This window comes from Falco cherrug, chromosome 6, assembly GCF_023634085.1.
Source record: "Falco cherrug isolate bFalChe1 chromosome 6, bFalChe1.pri, whole genome shotgun sequence".
NCBI lineage: Eukaryota > Metazoa > Chordata > Aves > Falconiformes > Falconidae > Falco > Falco cherrug.
Window position 1 is genome coordinate 65,080,593 of NC_073702.1, and position 19,932 is coordinate 65,100,524.

At 39.7% G+C, this 19,932-nt stretch overlaps 1 protein-coding gene across 2 annotated transcripts in view; it reads left to right on the forward strand.

Moving 5' to 3' along the window:
• Positions 1-19,932, forward strand: part of CDK19 (cyclin dependent kinase 19) — a 133,102-nt gene that overhangs the window by 8,108 nt on the left and 105,062 nt on the right. Inside the window, exon 2 of one of the 2 annotated variants that reach the window (XM_055713496.1) lies at positions 12,587-12,662. The exons of the other annotated variant lie outside the window; for it this stretch is intronic. Coding sequence (XP_055569471.1) covers positions 12,587-12,662 — 76 coding nt within the window. The remainder of the gene's footprint in view (positions 1-12,586; positions 12,663-19,932) is intronic. 2 annotated transcript variants of the gene reach the window in all.

Genomic DNA, 19,932 nt, shown 5'->3' on the forward strand with positions numbered 1-19,932 from the left:
CTATAGGTTAGATGACTAACAGGTAAAAATGGTAGTTGTGATGAAATTAGAAATTGTTAGACCTCCTGTGAGCTTCATCTATCTTAACAGATTGAACAAGAAAAAAACCAAACAAACCAGAAACCTTTTAAATCAAAATTAGTTGTTACCCAAATCCTGTGAAAGTCTTTAAATCGACTGATACTTCTGTATCTGAATTTCTTGTTAATATTTTCTTAGACTTTTTGGTGGGAGTGCAATTCTTTCATTCAGCAGTGTTTTGGGTATTTTTTTTTTTTGAGAATTTATGAAATATTAGTGTATATAATCAGACTGTCTGAAAGGGAAGGAATGTTGTAGAGATTGTGTTAACTGACCCTCGCAAAATTGGTGTCCCTAAGTGTGGGTTGGGTTTTTTGGTTGGTGCTTTTTATTTTTATTAAGGGTTTTTTTTTTTTTTTTTTAAGCAGAACTGACTTTTCTGGTTGTGAGGAAGATTGAAGGAGCCGAGTTTACTGGAATAGTGGATCTCATGTTTGCTTCTGTCTTTCCTGGCATTAGCAGTTTTAAAATAAATATTTTCAGATGAGGCTACTGCATAACTGCTTGTTTCTCCCTCAGTTGTCATCTATTTTCTACAGAGTTCGTGATCTTGAAATATTCTAGGCTTGTTCATGTTGTAGATGAAACCACACTGAGGTCAGGCTATCCAACAGGCAAAACAACAGCTCAACAGCTACAGCTTCCTGTGTGTGTTGGGAGTGTCACATCGCTCACTTTAAGGATAACGGTTCTGGGCTAAATAAGAGCACAGGTATGAACTGGGGACGGTCTCAGATGGTGTGGCTGTAAACATGTTCCCATAAACTGGGCCTCAGATGTGGCATGATTTTTTTTTTGTTTCTTTTGCTCATTCCCTGCTGACTTAAGTAGACCATGCTATTGATTTCTTTTTACAGTCAAGTGAAAATAAATGTTATAGGCAATTGACTTGGAGGCAGAAGCTAGATCTGCTGGAAAGGAAACTACATCTGGAGGTACACTTCGCTGTTTTGAAGCAATGTATCTGGTTTCCTCTTAAGTTAATTGCAGGGAGAGTGAGTCCTTTTTACACGGCCAGAAGGTTTTCTGCCTCTTCTGTCCCTCCTTTCTTTACCTGTTTTACTAGAGCACTTGGAAGCATTCACGCAGGGTAACGATGGGGACTGCTGCAGCTGCGACTGTCCTTGACTGTCCAACCTCTTTGGTGTGTCAGTGGGATCCTGAAGAGATCTGGTGGTACAAAGGCCACTCATGCATGAAATTCTAGCAGCATGAGATTAACTGTTTGACTCCGAAGTAGATTGTTTAGAGAGAGACAATTCTTATCTTAGACTCATGAATTCTGCAGATTCAAAGGTGCTTAGAGAAAATTCTCACCTGTATTAATACTTCTGTGGATTATCGCAGATTCATGCTAAGATTTAACATCTTCCGCATCCAAAAATGCCATGTTCCTTGCTTTGGTTCATTATCATTAGTGAAGCTGACAGTGGGTTACAGCCTGTGTCTTTGAACATGTCTATCACTGTAACAGAGTTCCTGTATGAGTTGTTGCCATGTTCTCAAGGGTGCTATAGATGTCTAAGTTGGCTTTATGTTCATACCTTTTGATTAAAACCAGTCATTGTACAGGATAACCAGTTGTTCCTTTGCCCAGTTCTGTCATGCTCCAAATGACAAATAGGTAGACAAATTACCAAATTTAATTTGACCTTCAGTTCAGGACAACCAAAAGACCATTACAAGATAAATGACATTTATTCTGCCTTTAACGTGACTTCAGTGGTGGGGAAAAAATGTCAGTGTAAAACTGTGTCAAAGTGGTGCTCTTAAGCTGTAGAAAAAACATGGGAGAAACCTGTTCTGACTACGGGACATGCAATTTTGAAGCTCAAAGGAGGCAGAACATGGCTTATGTTCCTCAGGAACAGGTATGACAATTGCTGACTAAAGACCTTGTTTGTTGTTGGGAAGTGGTAAGACTGTCTCAGTGGCTGGAATAAAATCACCTGTAACTTTGAAATCCAAATCACCTGACATCAAAGTGAGGGAAAAAATGGAGATGCTCCATAACCAATTAAGATATTTTTCCATTTTATACTGAATTAAATTAAACCTCGTGGTGACTTCATAGAATTTCATTCTGGTCCTTATACTTTCTTGTGAGGGTGTTTTTTCAACTCCACAACTCTCCAGCTGTAGCAAACGTGCTCTGTCTCACTCTGCCCATGCAGAATGTTGGATCTTGCTTCTTAACTTGCAGTTTGGGTGGCAGCTTTTGTACCTAAAGGCTGGTTTACTAGGAATTACATCCATGTTGTGTTAATAAGCTTTCATGGAGGTCTGCTTGTGACAATCAAAGATTTCATACTAGATAATTTGAGTTGGGAAGTCTGAAGGAACAGAAGAACAGAAATTGTGTGACAGGTTTCTGATAAATCTGGGCTTTCTGTATGCTTTAAAGAAAGCATTTGGTTGTGTCATGAGCTGGAAAAGGCAACCCGAGTAACTGTGGGTTTTAGGCCATTGTCCTTCTGATAGGTCTTTACATTGAGTCAGTATTTTTTTTTTTTTTCTGTAGGTGGACCTAATGCATTCTAGTGATGTAGAAAAAAAATCTGCATTCAGTGTTTCAAATAGGTTTTCGCCAAAAAGACCCAAAATAAATACAGGCTTCCTCATATTTAGTGGTTTAACAGTAATTTCCCACCTATCAAAGTTGCAGTATTTAGCCACATTTATAACACTACAGAGAAAGAAGTGATGCACGTTAAGCTGGATTGTGTATTTACAATATGTTTTTATACTAAGGCTTTAGGACCTACGTTTAAAAAGTTACTGAAGCCTGACAGCTAATGTTAGTGACATTTATCGTTAGGCACAAACATTCTTCTTATAAATGATTTTATGAAATAAGCGGCAGATTCTCTTTTGGCATAGTCTAAAGGACCCTGTGTCTGTGGCCTTGGTACATAATTGAGTGATAAATAAAAGCATGTTTCCTCTTTGTTTCAGAGGTGTTTTTCTCTTTGGTGCTGCTGCTTTTCCTTATGTTAAGGTAACAAATCCCCACATGCAGTATCCTTTCTGGAAGGGAGGTATTTCCTAAATCTATTAATTATCTGTAATCAAGCCTGTCTATAAAGTAATAAGATCAGGTACAGCTCTGTCCCCTGCTTTACTATAGCAAATGCTGGAAGAAATTACTTGGAACAGTAGAATAATTTTACAGCTTTTAAGATTTAATGTGAACACTTCAGGTTTTACCTTTGTAAACAGGCTGTTAAGTTTGCTTATGCCAATCTGTTATAAAATAAACCTACTTGTATGAAATTCAGAGTTCTCAGTCAGTCAAGCTATTTTGGAGCCAGTGTAATTTTAGCAATGGCAACAACCCTGTAGCTGGTTGAGGTCTGTGTGAACCTTTATCAATAGATTTGGAGTGAGCATGGCAGTGACTGAAGTTGTGCTCTCTTTCCTTACAAAACCAAAGATTTATTATTATAGCATAAAGGCTAAACTTTAACAAGATTAAGGTTAGTAAGATTCCCAGTGGTCTGTTATTAAAGAGGTCTTAAAAATCTGTCTGTGGTTGTGATTGTGAAATAGTCTGAAACTGTTATTAACAGTTAGAAGGTACCTGTGCTACAAAGATTTGCTTTTAATTTGCTGAATTAGAAACTACTGGAAAAAAAGGGAGAGGATGTAGTTATGTGTAGCGGTGCTGAAATAGTTCCAGTCTCCTTATGTTGATATTCAGATACCTCTACTCCACACTCTTAGTCTAGTGAGATTGTAGCTGGGTAAAGGAATTTTATTTTTTATAACAGAAAATCTTATCAGTGCTCAGGTTCACTGTTTAGTCTTCTTAATCAGCTGTCATCTCCTACATAAAGAACACATGACCTATGGTAGGTGAAGATTGGGGGATGGTTAATAAGTATTTAGCATCTTTTGTGAGACTATATGGAAGCACACAATGTAAGGGTGTTGTATTTAATGGCAAGTAGCTTAACATCCCTTTTCTTAACTTGCCTTGTTCTTTAACATGCACATTTCCTTCTGAGTTCATAGACTGGTTTACAGAGGAATAAACAAACAGAAGGGCAGCCATATCAACAGTGGTTTTTAGAGGTACAGCTAGAGATATTCTGTAGATAATACAACAAAATCTGCATATAGTTCAATTTCTAATAGGGTATGGTGATAACACTATTCATAATCTGATGCCAGTGGTGCTTTTAATATGGTCTTTTTTGTATGGTTGGAACATGCCAGATTTTCCAGCAGGCCAAGTTCTGTGTAACTGTTCTGCTGCATGTCTCTCATAATATATGTAATGAAGTCAGGTATTTTTAAAAAAAGGCTAACTGTTGTAATCAGTTGCCTTTGAATGTCTCTGCTAATTTATAAACATTTATAGTAGACTTAATTTTAGAATGCTAATTTCAACAAACAAAATAAAAAGTTCTTCTTTTGTGTTGGAAGGTGGTTTATTTGTTCTTTTTTTAAAAAAAACAACCAACCAAAAAAACCCAATAATCACTGGTTTAAAAAAACAGCAGATTGTATTATGAGTCCTGAGTTAGCCTTCTTTTAGGCATGCGTTTATGCAATACCTGACATTGGCAAGTCTACAAAATCATCGGAAAATGGAGTAGGAAACTGTTTAGTGTACAGAAATTTGGTATTATTTAATTTTGAGAAGAGTAACATTTAAAATGACATGAATTTCTGCCTTTTATTTCTGTTGTGTTTATAGATTCCAGAAAGGCTTCATGTATAGACTTCAAGTCTTGGAGGTAGCAGAAGAGAAAGCAAAGTTCTGCCTTCTGGTGTTACTGTATGTGCATGCGTATATGCTGAGGTACCTGCCATTGTCTGGGGCGTTTGGAGGGAGATCTACCAGAGTTTAGTGGGTACATCATCAGTCAGTGACACCAATGAGCTGTGTAGCATTCAGGACCCTTTTTGAAAATTGAGATTATAAGGACCTTGTGAAACAAAAGATTCAGAAATGCAGTGTAAAATGTAGCATATTGTTTCCATTGTGGAAAGCATTTTCCTTGTGTGTCCCTGGATCAGCCTTGGGAGATGCTCTTTTCTTTCTACCTCTTTTTATATTGCATAATAAAGACTGTCCTGTTTGGTGTACGTTTGTTGCCTTGCTGCCACTCCCCAAGTTTACTTTCAGATACTGTTCCAGATAAGATGCAAGCTCGGCTTTTTAAGATTTTTATAGTAGTTGCCTGCTGGGGGTGGGTGACTTCCCACCTTGCCACTGAGAGGAAGCCCGGGCCCTCAGGTTTGAGCAGATGAGGTGACGTACATGTCTCCTCTTTCTGTATGAGAAGTCCTTTCCTGTACCCTACACACATATGCTCTGCTTGCAACAGCACGAAGGTTCCCACCAAACCTCTGCATCAGCAGGCCAGTTAAGCAGACGTTATTGAAATGGTAAACTTTTCACCGTAGTGGAATGAGGTAAAAGTCTGCTGGTTTCATCCGTTCTCGCAGCCAGAGCCAGCCAAATGTAACTCATGTTGTAGTGAACTTGTCTGGGGCTGGGCTGTAAGAACAACCTGTGGCTGCTGTGAAGTTTTTTAGCAGAGCAGCAGACAGCTGCCCTTGGAGGTGAAGACAGATAAACCTTTTAAAGGACTTATGTGGTCATAGATTTCTTTTGAATTTCTGCTTACTGTCCTGTTTCACATTTTGAGTTTCTTATGTAGCTCTCAAAATGAACTAATATATATGCATTGAAATTCAGCATGTATACTGTTCTCTAGAAGTAAAATTAAGATCAACCTGTAGATTCCCAGCTTCTGAAATTTGTAGCTGGTTGCCATGTGAATGAAGAGGAGCTGGCTGAGCTGCTGACTGGATAAGGCTTGATATGGTTTGAGAATAATGATAAAAGAAAATTACTTTCCTAGTCTGTTGAAGAGCATGTACCCTAGTGACACCATGTGTGGATTTTTTTGATCATGTATTTCTCTTGGCTTAGTGGCTATTTTTCTGTGCATAAAAAACACTAAAGTGTAAGAACTTACCATATTTTGGGAAGAATGAATTTTCCTGTCAATCATAGACACTTCTACTGGTACTATTACCTTTGTAAAGGGCTGTGGGAGTACTATGCCTGAAGGACATTGAGGTCTGTAGTGTTCCCAGGCTTTGTCCTACAAATACTTAAATGCGTTAGTGTCGCTTACAAGGGTGAGTTGTTGGGTTTTGTTAGGTTTTTCTGGCTAGATCTTTGAATGGTTTTTATGGTGCACTTCATTTGTTTAAGAAAATGTGCACTTATTTATTTTTACTTATGATATTGTGCACTTAAATTAAGAAAGTTGTTATTATTAGTATATACTGTAATGTTAATTTCTGTATTAACTGATGTGATAGTCACAGTTGTAGCTTCAGCATGACTGCAGTCTTTCAAGCCAGTTCCTTGATGTGGAAAATTAATTAATTCTGAAGTTGAGGTGTTTGTTAAATTATCTGTGAATTCAAGAGGGACCATCATTAAAAGTTTTAAAATTTGAATGATAGGGATGAAACAATAGTTTGAACCATGCACTACTTTCAAATCCTCTTATTTTTCTTACCATGTTGGGCAAGTTGTTTCTAGTTTTCCATTGTCTTGTTTGTAAAGTAGTTTCTTATATGATGGGAGCACTCTGAAGTACAATTGCAACAGTTAAGACAGTTTAACTCCTTTGAAATTTTTTAATTATTCTAAGTCTTCTGAACTTCATCCTTCCAAAGTGAATTTGATACTTTGTTCTTTTTCAAAGCATTTGGAAATGGAAACTGAAAGTGTTACCCAGAAGCAGTGGTAATCATATTTTCATTTTCTTCGTTGAATACTGCAGGTTGAACATAAGCCAGCTGAGTAAAAGTTTTTGGAGCCAGAGGACAGAATTTTCCTTTGCTCTGTACAAATTAAAATGTTAACATTAACTTTAAGGATTGCAGAATGAGATATTTATTGGTGAGGGAGAAAAGCTTGGTCTCGAAGACCAAGTTACAGCCTTATACTGCTATGGATTTTTGTAAGAGGGATGTTCTCAATTATTGCTGGTAGGTGTGAGGACCCTTGCATTTGGATTGCTGTCTATGGCAGGCAATCTGAAATACAGTCAGGATGTTTTCAGGATGGGGGTACCTCATATCAGCAGTGTCTTTTTTTGTAAAAAATCAATAACTCTTAAAATAGCATGAATAGTAACACTTCTGGAACTAGAAACAATGTTGATTTTAATCTTTACCCCTAGTTTTGGATATGGGAACTTGAAGCATGGAAGAGCCTGGTGGTGGTGTGATGTGGTACTTGTTTTGTCAGGCAAATTATTCTGCATCAATTTTGAAAGAGCCTCTTAAGGAATAGAGTTTCCTTTTAGTTCTGTTTCACTGTTTTTCACTTGGATTCAGTGACCACATTAGCACTGTTAGCTTGGGGCGGCTGTTGAATAGAACCTGCTTGATTAAACCTTGATCTGTGCCACTTGCTCCCTGCCCTCTGACAGATTCACACACAGCAGGACCTTCAAGTTAGTTGGCCTGCTCCCAAGCTAATATTTCTGTGGATCAGATGAAAATGACGATGGATAAAGACCTTGCTTCTGCTTGGCTGTTGCTAGCATGGGTGCCTTTTGCCTCATACCAGAGCTGTGTAGTTTGTTGTTATTTACGTTTGGTTTTTAGACTTAATCATGCTTGCTCCACTCTCCAGTGAAAAATGTACTGATATAGGATCTGTCAGAAAAGGTTTTATGAAAGCTTCTCTACTGTATAATTTTGTACAAGTTCTCAAAATGTGTTCAGAGTTCACTAGAGTTTTTCTGTATCTTAAACACGAAATAGAAATACTTCCCCCTGCCTCAAGTTTTTCGTAAGAGCATAGGTCTTCAGGGAGTTGAACATTATAGTTACCTATCACACACACCATTTGACGTTATTTATTGAATTCTTACAAGTGGGGAAATAGCTAATAAAGTACCTTCTTTTTTTTTTTCTTTGGCCATTGAATACCATTTTATTAAGTAGGTAGAATTGTGTCTTTCATCAGATTGCATTGGCTGGCTTGGTATTGAAGTTTTTAAATACATGTCTGTCTTTCTCAAATTATCTTGAGATTACTATTAAATGGAAAATATTATTAGTTAAAATAATACTTGATGCAGATCTTTTGGAAAGTGCTTTAAACAGCTATTATGTTTGCATAATTAGAACAGTTAACTTTGGAAAAGTATTCATACAGACTTGCATATCTGCCAAAGCAAGTAAATGGTGTTTATGTATTTAAAGGAGGCTAGGTTTATGATTCCAAAGCTGTTGGTAAAAAAAAATTTATGTGAGATCTAGAATATGGTATATTTGGACGACTTAATCCTTGATGCCCATTTATTTTAGGTAGGCATTTTGTTATCCCCATTTTTGCTCATTGTTCATAAACCCAGTGTCCTAGAAGTATCTTGTTTGCAGCTCAGTAAGTCTGCCACCTTTTCCTGCAGGACAGATTATCTTAAGTTGTTGGATTGTTTAATTTGTTTTAAATCTTTCATAAGATTTTTCATTTGTATCTTAAAATCCTATGTAGAGTGGCTGGCTGTTAAGTGATGACAGACTCACAGTGGTAAGCAATGCTGTTGAAGGCAGTGTGTGCCAAATGGCTTGCCCGGTCTCTGCAGTGACCGTCAATCTGTGAAGGTCTGAGTGAATGCAATGCTAGTGGAACTAGTTCAGGGGTGGCTGTATCGGTGGGGTGGGGTGGCTGGTTAAGCAGACGTGCCAAAAGAAGGGCATACTGCAGTGCTATAGTGACTGCATTGTTTTGGGATTCAAGCTGATATGTGTGCGTGGGATTGTTCTGTACCACATAGTTTAACCATGACCACAGTTTAAAGGCCATGACCAATTTTAAATGTCCAGAGTTGGCTTTGGTTCTGAAGACCATATCATTATGTCTTTACAGTCTCAGTAAGTGATCTGAGTTACGGAGTTAATACTCTGCAGTTCAAGTAAATCTTCTACATTGATAGCAGAACCGTATATGAAAGGGGATGGGATTTATTATTTACTTTTTAAAATTCAGACTAGTTAATGAAATAAAAAACAATTCCTGTGAGACAAGGTGCAGATTTATTACCTGTAAAGTTACATGTTACATGGTTCTGCGTCTGCACCTTGAACCAAGTTGTTGTAAAGTACTAACTCATGAAAATAAAGGGCTTCTCAGTGAGTAGCAAAGAAGGAATCTGAGTTGCCATGTCAGTAGATCCTGGTGAATCCTTCTGCTTAGGAAGCAGTCACGTCCACTTCTGAAGTTACTTCTGAAAGCATACTTGGTGAACAGCTCTTACAAGCTGTTAATGTAGTATTTGGCCTAATTTTAGTAATGGTAACTTCTTTTGTCCTTGAAAAGTTTTAGGTGGTTCCCCTCAAGTACAGATTCAGAAGTTATACGTTAAAATACTGTGATATGAAGCTATTTATATGAGGTCCATCTGTCAGATCCATATTTCTGCAGTTCAGAGACAAGGATGTTGTACGGCACAATGCAAATGCTTTGCACAAGTCCAGGTAGATGACATCCTTGTCTCTAAAGTGGAGAGACATGGGTTTGATGGATGGACTGCTTGCTGGATAAGGAGTTGACTGGATAGTCATACTCAAAGAGTTGCAGTCAATAGCTCAATGTCCCAAGCAGAGACCAGTGATGAGTGATGTTCCTGAGGAGTCAATACTGGGACTGGTGCTGTTTAATATCTTTGTATGTAACATGGACAGTGGGATCGAGTGCGCCATCAGCAAGTTTGCTGTCAACACCAGGCTGTGTGGTGTGGTCAACACACTGGAGGGAAGGGATGCCATCCAGAGGGATCTTGACAAGCTTAGGGGGTGTGCCTGAGTGAACTTCATGAAGCTCAACAAGGCCAAGTGCAAGGTCCTGCATGTGGGTCAGAGCAATCCCAAGCACAGATACAGGCGGGGTGGAGAATGGATTGAGAGCAGCCCTGGGGAGAAGGACTTCGGGGTGTTGGTTAAAGAGAAGCTCAACGTGACCCAGCAATGTGTACTCGCAGCCCAGAAAGCCAACCGTATCCTGGGCTGTGCCAAAAGAAGTGTGGCCACCAGGTTGAGGGAGGTGATTCTTCCCCTCTACTCAGGTCTCCTGAGACCCCACCTGGAGCCCTGCATTCAGCTCTGGGGCCCCCAATGGAAGAAGGACAGGGATCTGTTGGGGCAACTCCAGAAGAGGGCCGTGAAGATGATCAGAGGGCTGGGGCACCTCTCCTGTGAAGACAGGCTGAGAGAGCTGGGGTTGTTCAGCCTGGAGAAGGGAAGGCTCCAGGGAGACCTTACTGCAGCCTCCCAGTATGTAAAGGGGGCCTGTAAGAAAGCTGGAGAATGACTTTTTACAAGGGCAGGTAGCGTTACGACAAGGGGCAATGGCTTTAAACTGAAAGAGGGCAGATTTAGATTAGATATTAGGAAGAAATTCTTTACTGTGATGGTGGTGAGGCACTGGAACAGGTTGCCCAGAGAAGGTGTGGATGCCCCATCCCTGGAAGTGTTCAAGGCCAGGCTGGATGGGGCTGTGAGCAACCTGGTCTAGTGGAAGGTGTCCCTGCCCACGGCAGATGATCTTTAAGGTCTCTTGGAACCCAAACCATTCTATGCTTTTATTTAATTTTAATTAGCATAGAGGAATAAAAGTTTGGTTTAGAAGAGGAGGATCCAATCCTGTTAGGTTTGTTTGTCATTTGTGTTGGTTGTTAGGATTTGCATTTAAGTATCTGAATGAGTGAATATTTTGGAGGTAGTTGCAGGCATTTTGTAAGGTGCTGTCCTTCCCATTTCTTCACCGAAAATCTGTGCAGAGTGAGAATGTATTTCTTTTTGGAAGTTCCAAAATCATTTAGGTCACCTCAAAATAACCCATTCATTTAGTTTAAGCTGCAGAAGGATCTTCTGTTGCTCCAAACCTATCTGGAGCAAGAGGCCCTTCAAGCCTGTAGCCTTACACGCCTGGTCTTGCTTCCTTAGAAATCAGTGTTGCACAGTTTCCCAAACCCACTGAAACACCCTGATTGAAATAAAGTAGATTGTACTTCCATTACAACTGAATTTCTCTGATTTTTAATTTGGAAGGAATATCTATTCAAAGATTTCCAAAGATTTCATGTTAAGTGCTTGTTTGAGAGAGGAATAACAACTATTTCTGAGTAAGGTGCGGCACCAGAACTGAAGTTTCCCAGTTGGGACAGCTGCTGAGTGACTCGTACTTCAAAGGTGACAAGTCCTACTTTTTGCAGAACTTGCAGCAGACTGTGTTTTCATGTGTAGTCTGAATACGTCTGGAATTGTTCTTGTCATATTTTTACTTCAAAAAAATCTAGTACAAAATGGAATCCAAGCACTATGTTAACTAATATGCATTGTGGATTTAGCTGCTAATGAAAATTACTGAGAATAATGATCACCTAGTTACTTATACGTGTAGGCAGTTACAGTTTCTGGTTGATCTCATCTTCTCCCCACGTTCCTTCACTTAGGCACTTCTCCCATGAAATTCAAACATGGGGGTCTGGAGGAGCATGGGGAGGAGGCTGGGGTTGGGCAGGACACAGGCTTGGAGTTAAAAGCCAGAGAAGCTGAAATGAATTTAAGTTGTTTTTTCAAGGTAGCAAAATGCAGTGGTTTGGGACTGGAAGAAGGGGAAACTGACATCTACCAGAATGCCATAAGGGATTTGGACGGGAGCTTGTGGGTTCTTTAATCATAACTGATGAGTCTGCAGAAGTGCATCAGCACTGTGGGTATTGGTGCGTATCAACACCTATTGATGATAGCAGAATCCTGCAAAACCTTACCCTAGGCAGTAAGCTGGTTGTGTTATATTGCAAGGGCTTCAAAATACTACTTAATTTTCTTGTTTTGTTGGTCTTTCCTCTAAATCACTTCAAACTGTGATTATTTAAAAGGATAGCATTGTGTTTGGGCTGAACATTTTCATGTTTTCCGGTTTTGTACTTCAGAGCACCCAGTTTCATACGCTGTGTAGGGGTCTGTCAGTATCCAGCACTTAAATAAGAAGTAGGATTGGTTTAAAATAATGGTATTTCAGAAGTAAAAGTGGATTGACAGTGGCTCATAAGACCAAGTAAAAACTTTACAGTTTGTAGATATTTCTAGGAGAGTTTTCCAGGCACGGAATATGACACTGGCTTTTTCATAGTAGTAGACAGTATCCTGGAATTTCAGGAAAAGTGTCCTCCAAAAGTCTCTGTAGGCATATTTGCAGTTATCTATATGGTTTCAGAGAGAAATGGATATACGTTAACGAAGTGTTTTTATGCGGGAGTTTTTGTTTGGAGTTTTTGAAGTCTGTGTTAGAAGAAAACTTGCTTCCGAATGTAATTTATGCATAAAACCAGATTGGCTTTTCAGCTTCTTGATCCAGACCAAATTAAAATAATCATCAAACTTGTTAGTGATTGGTGTAATATAAATCAGAGCTAAAAATAATCCTCTGTTTGTTTTTTTTTTGTGTGTACAGAAAAGATGAAAAGGAGTATGCACTGAAGCAAATTGAAGGTACAGGGATATCCATGTCGGCCTGTAGAGAGATTGCAGTAAGTGTACATACATGAAAGTATTTTTACTGACACTATTGTTCAACAGATATTTTAATTTTTCTGAATTAAGTAATGTAAAGATCATCTAAATGTTTTCTTTAATGTATGCATTGTATGTATGCATGTAAGCATGAAAGTTATTCAGACATGACTTTTTCTTAAAATGCTTTCTAAATTTTTTTTTAAACTGGAAAGAGTTGTTCTTGCTAGATGATAGTAATGCCTCTTGCTGGTATAAATCTGTTTTATCTGCTTGTATGTGTTGAGAGGGAGATACCTTTTTAATGAAGATTTATTTTAAAAAGGGATGACCTGAAGGAAAAAAGTTCTGAAAGATTACAACTGCCATTTCAAGTCCACATGCTAATAATGTATTTTATTTCTAATATGGCAGACTAATGGTACCTTACTCTTTACCTGAGAACAATTTGTTCTCCTCATTCGTTTTGCTAAGTACAGAGAAATTTCATAGCAAAATAAAAACCAGCTTTAACTGTATTTTTTTAACATGTGTCTTAGGAGAAAAAATGGATTCAGAAGTTGCACGCTTTGAGCACAGTAATGCCCATCATTCCTTCAAAGCTAGTAAAAATTAGGTGTTTGTATATGAAGGTAGAATTTGATCTTTAATATTTATTTTATGACTGAAAATGTGCATTACTGTCAAAGTGCTGGATAGTGAGTAAAATTCTAAAAATTTCTTGTAATGCAAGAAATTCTTGCATTGCGGAGAAGAGCACTTGATTAAATATTTACCTTGTTTTAACGCTGTCACTATGCTGAGGGCTGTTGAAATGTATGTTAGGGTTGTGCCTAAAGCTTTTTACGATCTAAGAGTGTTGCATTGAAATACGGCATTTAAATGTGCAATTCAATGTGAGACATTAGAAACTCATGATACTCATGAACTGAGCAAACCACTGTACTGTGTTTAGTATAGTGCCCATGGTAATTCTGTACGAATAGACTTAGCAGATAAAACTACTGTCCCTTTTAAAGTGTTCGTCGCTGTAAGGTCAAGGTCAGCCATGGATTTGAGAGGTGGCTGTGTTGCTGTCAGTCCGCTTACACAGAGCCTACCCAGTGACCTTTTTGCTAATATTTCTGCCTTTGGAGGAAATAAGAAATCCTCTTTCAACATCAGTATTAGATTATATTCTTGTTACTATCAAGCTGGTTTTGACAGTGTTGTGTTTTTTTTTTTGTTTTGTTTTGTTTGTTTCTTGGATTCTTGTCCTTTGTCCGTCTTAAATTGTACTACCGTGGAGATAATGTGTGGAATAGTCTGAAGGGGATGTTTCTGTTGTCATGATAGCACTGTGGTATGGAGCTGGTTCTGTCATACCTGGACACAACAGTGTCCTTACACACCTTGAAAAAAGCAGAGTGTCAAATTATTTTTTTTTAACTCTGATGTATCACCATTTCAGTCTTGATGTTTAAAAAAAAAATTTTAAACTTTTTTATTGACTTAGCTTTGTGCAAAGCTCACTACAGTCTCCTTTCAATGGTTCTTCCTGTAATTCTTCCTTGAATGATATTTTGCTCTTCTTTAGACTGTGTTGTAAAACTCTATAACCTGAGATAATGTAGTAAATCACTGTTTGCATCAGTGAAATTCAGGTTGGTCAAATATTAGAAATATGAAAAAGGTGAAGGTGAAACAGTTGAAAGAGAAATACCAATTTCTTGTCATTCAGAAACAAGCAGAATCAAGCTCATTTTCTATAAAGAGAAGCAGAATTATGATTAATGTAGTTAATCTTGTATTTAAAGGCTTAGAGAGGTAACAAAGAGGGTAAAGTTTACTGCTTAAATAAAGATTATCAGCCTGGAAAGAGGCCATGTTAAAATGTCATTAATAGTTCTTTTGACGTTTAAACTCCACTCTACAGCCACCACCCCCATTCCACCCCCCAACACCAAAAAAAAAAACCCCAAACCCCACTCATATTCTGTGGAAGCTGAGAAAATGAAAGAAGTGCCAGTGTATGTAGTTCTGTGTGTTGAGAATATTCTAATAATTCTATAACCTGAAGACGCTTGACAATGAGCTCAAGAAATATATTGCTGAACTAAAAGACACTCAGTTTTGCAGTCCAAGACCATTTTGTGTGCAGTATTGCTGAGACACTTAGAATAAGATACACTGGCTAACTTTCCCTAAGTGGAAAGGCAGATGATGCCTCTCTTCTGACATTACAGATCAAGCTGGTCTGTCTTTGCTTGGGACTTTGGAAAAGATAAAGCCTCTTTTACCATTCTTAATATGAGCTCCTCCTGGAAGAAGGCTTACGTCGGTGAAAATACCATATAGGCAGTGATTCCTGGGGTAGTGATGATTACTTTCTTTCAGCTGTAGGGTGATGCCTGCTGAAGGAATCCATATTTCAGCCGATTCTGTTGTATTGAATACAAAAGTACTAGAGGGGATTCTTATATGTTAAAGACAGGGTGGAGGGAAGAAGGCTGCTGGAGAGAAGAATTTCTTCCCTGTAACTCAAGACTATGCTGAAGATAAAAGAAATGCCAACTATTTCTGTGTTCTTGTTACAAGGCAGATGATTGCTTGGCTTAAGCAACAGCATTTTTTAAGAGTAGAGCTGTAAATTATGAATGAGAGTTATGAAATACAGAGTTTTCATTTTTACATTATTATTTAGTTAACAAACCTCTCAGCTCAAGACTTGTATTGCCTTATTTTGGAACCAGTGATGGATGAAATATTTTCCTTACTGCTTGAACATCAGGGTGGATTTTGGAGAAAAACTTAATTCAGAGAAAAGAAAAATATAAGCCTTTTCTTAATCGGTGCCATGGACTGGCTAATTCAAAAATATCTGGATATGTTGCCTGTCCCTCAGTGTGGCAGAACTTCAGGGCAATTGTTTGTGATAGGTAAGGTTTGCTAACAGTGTAAGAAAAGTAGTCTCGCTGTATTAATAAAAGGAGAGCAGGAGAAAGCAGTAAAATGTCTCAGCTTGAATTTTGGTTTTTTTTTTTTTTGTTCTGAGAAAGAAATACATTTGGGGACTGATTTGGACAGTGGATTTTGGGCTTATGCTGCTAGACTGCAAACTGTTTACAGCTATCTCCATTGGAGCTTATTTTAGTGGCTAAGTCACTTGGTTGTCTGTTGCTTTTTGCACGAGGAATTGCAGAAACCAAAGGCTGAATGGTAGTAGAGGTTAATCTGAATATCCTCAGAAAAACTGCAGTCTTGAACAAATTGGGGAGCTACAATATGATTACTGTTACTGGCTTATTTAGCTGACATAGTGGAGTCTAGGATCTTGAGTGAAGGGAGCATGTCAGAACTCTGGTCTTTAGGAGAGCAGACTTCAACATCTTCAGATATCTGCTTGGAAGAATCCTATAAGATAAAGCCCTGGGGAGAAGAGGGATCCAGGAGAGCTTGTTGATAGTCAAGGATCACCTTGTCCAAGGCCAAGGAAGTTCCATCCCAACAAGGAGGAAAGCAAGCAAGGGCACCAGGATACGTGCATGGATGAGCAAGGAGTTCCCTATTGAACCCAGACATAACAACATATGAGGTGGAAATAGGAATTGGTAATGCAAGAGAGGTATAGAGTTGCTGTTTGATCTTGCAAGGATGGGCGTTAGGAAAGCCAAGGCTGAGCTGGAGTTGAGTCTGGCAAGGGACCTGAAGGGCAACAAGAAAGGATTCTACAAGTACATAAACAGAAAAAGTAAGACTAAAGAAAATGTGAGCCTGCTGCTGGATGGGAACAAATGATACGGAAAAGGCAGAGGTACTTGGGTAAGACCAACCTTCAGGAATCTCGTGCTTCTGAGACCAGAGGGAAAGTCAAGCAAGGAAGACTTACCTTTGGTGAGAAGGACCAAATTAGGGAGCACTCCAACTGGACATATGTAAGTCTGTGACTTCTGATGGGTTGCCCCAGAAATGCTGAGGGAGCCGCTTGTATGTCATTGAGACCACTCTCAATTATCTTTGAAAGATCATGGTGATTGGAAGAGGTTCCTGAGGAACGGAAGAGAGAAAATGCTACTCCTGTTTCCAGGAAGGAGGATCCAGGGGGATTACAGGTTGGTCAGCCACACCTCAGTCGCTTGGAAAGGTGATGAAGAAAATCCTCCTGGAAACATTTCGAAACACTTGAAGGACAGGAAGGTGATTGGGAGTAGTCAGTATGGATTTGTAAAGGAGAAATCATCCTTAACCAACCTGGTAGCCTTCTATGATGAGATGACTGGCTTGAGGAATGAGTAAGCTTTTAATGCTTTCTCCAGTAATATTCTCACAGACAAGCTAACAAATTGCAGGTTAGATAAGTGGAAAGTGAGGTGGATTGAAAACCAGCTGAACAGCTGGGCCCAGAGGATTGTGGTCAGTGGTGCGCAGTCCAGTTAGAGACAAGTCACTAGTGGTGTACCCCAGAGGCTGATAGTGGGGCTGATACTGTCCAGCATCTTCACTGATGAACTGGATGCTGTGGCAGAGCCCATCCTCAACAAGTTTGCAGTCGATACAAAACTGTGAGACATGGCCAATACACCAGATGGTTGTGCTGCCATGGAGAGAGGCCTCAGCAGGCTGGAGAAATGGGCATAGAGGAGTCTTGTGAAGTTCACCAAAGGGAAATGCCAAGTCCTGTATCTGGGATGGAATAACTCCAAGTACCAGTACCTGCTGGGAGCTGACTGGCTGGAAGGAAGCTCTGCAGAGAAAGCCCTGGGGGCCCTTGTGGACAGCAAGTTGACTGAGCCAGCAATGCACCCTCAGAGCAAAGACAGTCAACAGCATCCTGGGCTGTGTTAGGCAGAGCACTGCCAGCAAGTCAAGGGGGATGGTCCTTCCCCTCTAACTTGGTACTGGTGGGGCCATACCTGGAGCGTTGGGTCAAGTCCTGGGCTCCTCAGTACTTGAAGGAGAACAGAGCAATTGGAGTGAGCCCAGCGCAGTGCCACAGAGATGATGGACTGGAGCATTTGACATATGAGGAGAGGCTAAGAGAGCTGGGACCGTATAGCCTAGAGAAGAGAAAGGCTTGGGGGATCTTATTAAGGTATGTAAATACCTGATGGGAGAGAATGAAGATGTGGGAACCAGACTCTTCTCGGTGGTGCCCAGTGACAAGCAAAAGGCGATGGGCATGTGTTGGAATACATGAAATTCCATCTAAGTATGAAAAGATGCTTCTTCCTGTGAGGGTGACTGAGTGCTGGAACAGATTACCCAGAGCGGTTGTGAAGTCTCCATCTGTGGAGATGCTCAGAGCTTGACTGGATGCAGTCACGGGCAGGTTGCTCTACCTGGACTGTGCTTGAGGAGGGAGGCTGGGCTAGATCTCAAGAGGTCCCTTCCAACTGGAAAGATTCTGTGATTCTGTAAAACAATCTTTTAGTATTTCTGTGCATTTAGTAGGAATAGAACCATGCTCTTCAGGTGTATTTCTAGTAAGAAGATAAACATTTTGTACTAACAAAATAGTATTCTATACTACTTGGCAGTGAAGTACAATCAAGAAACATTGGCTTGCTACGTTCCAGTAAAAGCTGCAAGTCCCTCTTGTATCCTGTGTTGCTCTTCTGAGGTTCCTGACTGGTTGCTGAAATTAGGTATCTTATGCGAGGTTCTTGGAAAATTTTTGAAGGGTCCAAACTTTATTCCCAAATTCTTTCTTTAGGTCTGTTTTTCACCAAAACACACGTTTAATTTAGTACTTATAACAGTTCCCTGGTATGAGTTGCACATCTTTTCAAAAAGTCCAATAATAAATGAAAAGTAAGTGCAGTTTTCCTCTGAAAAAGTGTTTTTGATGTATTCTGGCTTTTCTCTCACTGAGACAGTTCCATGTGAGTATATTAAGTATAGTAGTAAAAATGTCCTGGAAACCAATGAAGTATTTGTAACAGTCACTTGTACTGCAGAGAATAGTCTTGCTCTGAAATTATTCTTAACCCAGAAGAGGATAGTTTTAAGAAAGTCTTTTTATAAGATCACTTTTTTCTCCTAAAGCATAGATTGCAGGCAAGGATGACTACTACCAAAGGTTTCATGTGAATCAGTAGCTTGTTAGATCTTAGGGGCTCCTCTGTCAACTCCTGGTCCTTTCCAGCTTTTCTCCCCACCCCAAACACTGAGAACTTTCCTTCTTCCAAGGATAAATTACCAACTCTAGCCATCTTCTCTGTAAATGGTGGTCTTAATTCTAAACTTCATTGGATTTTTCTGTCAGGGTTTGTTTTTATAGCTCAGTAGCCTTTTTTCTGTGGGGAAAAATAATTAGACTAGGCCGTTACAGATTATTTAAGTGGGAGAAGTAATGCTGCAAACCAACAGCATTTCTGTCCTAGCCTTGCTTAAGAGTGCCCTCAATTGCTGCAGTTTTGCCCTCTGTGAATGTTGGGTCTGGGACGCGTAAGGGTTTTAGTTGCTACACCCTGTGCCTGTGTGTGCTAGTTGTTAGTGAAGCTGCTAGAGGCTGCTCCTTCTGGGAGACCCTGGAACATTGCCAGCACACTGTGGGACACTAGTGGGAACATTAGTTGTCCTTTGTGTTCATACTTGCATTTATGGGTACAGGCTAAAATAATTCAGACTGTAATGTTAAATGAGTTACTGAAAGCTCGTTCAAACAATTTGGCATGCACAAATTACTTTCAAGCCTTTTGCCTATTGATGCAATGTATGCTACGAAGTGCTAGGGGGTACCAGTATTTTGGCATCCTCAGTTTCTGAGGGTGGGCAAAGTTTTAGAAGCCTTACAGGTTAAACGATAGGGTTTTGTAACCTTTTTGTACTTGTCAGCTCTCTTGAGCCAAGGCTCTGCCTTGCTGTATTTCTGTTCTTTTCCACCTCCCTGCTGTCTGTGGCCTTCCTGTGTGAGTAGGCAGCCTCTCCCTCCTCTTGGCGTTGGGGGTCTGTGGGGGTGTGGTGCTGTAGCTGAGCCAGGGAGGTCCAGCTAGACTTACTGTTCCCATCTTGAAGCACTTTGTGCCTTTGCTCTGTGTTTCTCAGCAGTGCTGCTGGCAGCATGGCACAGGGACACTCCAGGGGACGTGTCGTGCCTTGCTGGGTTGAGCTAGTAAAGCTTATTTGCTTTCAGTTCTGTCAGGTGCTGCATGTCGCTTACAAGCTGCTCTTACCTCCCTGGTTGGAAACTTAGTCAAATGAACTAAATGTGAAGCTACTTAATTTGAGACTCTGGACTGGGCTGGCCTTGACCTGTTTGATGTGTGTCTGCATCTCTTGGGAATGCAGAAAAGATCAGCTGTACAG